Genomic DNA, 2,673 nt, shown 5'->3' with positions numbered 1-2,673 from the left:
AGACGATCCGTATGCAGCAGCACGACCATCAAGACGCAGCAGCAGCAAACCTGCATTAAGTATAAATTTTATTGCTGCTGCCTCTATAGATTGTAGTCTTATATATGCATGATAACAATTAAAGGAGACACTGTCTCCTTTTATATCTATAGAGGAGGATATAGGTAAATATCTATCTGCAGGAGCTCCGTATACACCTAAACTACCAAATCTATAATTGGGGTGTATGTACACCTCAACACTGCATGTATACCAATCATTTAATTCTAATAAATGTAATAAAACATAAGTGTCTCCTTTTGTCCCTTTTCTTATTACTGGTAAGTGTCTCTGTGCAGGAGACCTCTGCTGCAGCCATGCACGCACCCTCAAGAAGCTACTCCCTTTATTGCTGCTGCTACTGCTGCTGCTGCTGCTGCTGCTGCTGCTTGTATTATTATTATTGGTGTCTCCTTCTCCCCCTAAGGGGAGAAACTTAAGACTACAATTCTTTATATCTATTGTTAGGTCTCCTCCTTCTTGTAGGGTCACCTCTTGGGTGTATATACACCCCTGTAGCTTATGCCAGCCCCAAGCGCATGCAAATAATAATAAAGATAATAATACTATAAAACAACCCCACCTATAACCACCTTTTGTTGCATGCTGGGGTATACCTGCTGCTTGGGGTACATTCTTCATAAAATCTGTCCCTAATTGTCCCTCTCCTCCTCCTCCACCTCCTCCTCCTCCTCCTCGTGGTCCTGCTGCTGTTGCTGCTGTTGTTGCAGCTGATCTGCTGCTGCTGCTGCTGCTGCTGCTCTTTAATATAGGGTTAGGTGTCTCCTCATCATAGTCTCTCCCTACACGGAAAGAGGAGACACCTCCATCTGTTGATGATGCTGCTGATACACCACGACCACCACCTCCTCCTCCTGCTGCTCCTGCTGCTGCAGCAGCAGCAGAAGAAGCAGCAGCAGCAGACGGGGCCATAACAAATCTTACTCCTCCCTCTACTGTCTCTACAGCTCTCTCTGTTGTATTACCAGAGACACGACCTATAGGTGTCCCTATCTCAAAAGGAGACACCCCTTTGTTGCTGCTGCTGCTGCTGCTGCTTATACCACGAAATGTATCCTGCTGCTGCTCCTCTTGCTGCTGTTGCTGTTGCTGTTGTTGCTGCTGCTGTTGCTGCTGCTGCTGCTGATGTGGGGTTAATGGTAAACGTGAAGAACCTAGACTTCTTGAACTAAGAGGGGTATAACCACCTGCAGCAGCTGCTGCTGCTTCTGCTGCTGCTGCTGCTGCTGCATCTGCAGAAGGTAGACTACCAGGATCAGCAGCAGCAGCAGCAGCAAAATCACGAGAGAGTAGATCTATGTCGTCGTCCTCTGCTGGGCTCACAGGACGCAACGGGGTGTACAGACGCCCAGACGTAATACGGTCCGGATTAGGACCCATCTGCTGCTGCTGTTGCTGCTGCTGCTGCTGCTGTTGCTGCTGCTGCTGCTGCTTATATTAATCACACACTTCCTTACACATCTACGACATAAAGGGGGGATACTACAACGGTAGCAGCAGCAGCTGCTGCTCGTGCTGCTGCTGCTGCTGCTGCTCGTTGTCGCTGCTGCCGGTTGTTGTGGTTGCTGCTGCTGGTGTTACACAAAGACAGAAATATTCACTGCGCAGCAGCAACAACAACATCTGCTGCAGCTGCTGCAGCAGCAGCAGCAGAAGAGGCGAGAGGGGAGGCCGTAAGGAGGGAGACTCCTATGCGGCTAGCGCAGTATAGTATAATAATAATTGTCTATGAAGACAGGAGACGCAAAGAAAAGACGTAAATAGGGGTATTTATTGAGGTGTATATACACCTCAATAAATAAATAATTAATTATTAATAAAATAAATAAAAAAAAGAAATAAACGCCACAAATAATAAGAGACGAAAGAGGGGATGTGCTGTTGAGGCTCAAGTCGTGCGTCGGCTGCTGCTGTTGCTGTTGCTGCTACTGTTGTTGCTGGTATGTTGGGGTGTATAGGCAGCTAGCAGCAGCAGCAGCAGCAGCAGCAAGGAAGACCTTTTATATTGAAATAATAACAATCTTACAATGATTTAAAATACACACACACAGCCCCGCGTCTTGACTAGCATGCAGCAGCAGCAGCAGCAGCAGCAATTGCTGCAGTTGCTGTTGTTGCTGCTGCTGCTGCTCGTGCTACGGCTGCCACACGCTGTCCAGTACCGCTATTTATGCTGCTTTTTCCTTGTTTATTTAATTATTATTATTATTTAATTAATTATAATTTATTAATTAATTAATTTAATTAATTAATTAATTTTTATTTATTTATTTGATGCATTAATGGGCTGTTCTTTGCTGCCATGCCACTGGTGCGCGTGCTGCTGCTGCTGCTCCTGCTGCTGCTCCAGCTCTGCTCTTGCTGCTCGTGTTCTGCTGCTACCTTGTTGCTACTTTAGGGTTTATTTATTGTTTTATTATAAATTAATTATTAATAATATTAATTTATTGTTTATTTTCCCTTAATAAACATAAAAATACCATAGACAGGCAGCGTGCATGCATATACACATGCATGCATACACCGCAGCAGCTCGGTGTGCCACCGCTGCTGCTGCTGCTGCTGCCCTCTGCTACTTAATCTTTCGCTCCTTTATTTGTCTTTGCCTCTCCT

General features: G+C 45.6%; 1 protein-coding gene across 1 annotated transcript in view; it reads right to left on the bottom strand.

Annotated features, from left to right (window-relative positions):
* Positions 1-1,440, bottom strand: part of EMWEY_00052270 (hypothetical protein, conserved) — a gene marked incomplete at both ends in the record, with an annotated part of 3,156 nt that extends 1,716 nt beyond the window's left edge. Inside the window, one exon of the mRNA XM_013479843.1 lies at positions 1-1,440. This exon is cut by the window's left edge and continues 495 nt beyond it. Within this exon, the coding sequence (XP_013335297.1) occupies positions 1-1,440 (1,440 nt within the window).
* Positions 1,441-2,673: the final 1,233 nt, after the last annotated feature.

This window comes from Eimeria maxima, genomic scaffold (assembly GCF_000499605.1).
Source record: "Eimeria maxima Weybridge genomic scaffold, Emw_scaff1403, whole genome shotgun sequence".
Taxonomy (NCBI): domain Eukaryota; phylum Apicomplexa; class Conoidasida; order Eucoccidiorida; family Eimeriidae; genus Eimeria; species Eimeria maxima.
Note: the sequence above shows the minus strand (reverse complement) of the source record. Positions and strands in the feature narration are given on the sequence as shown.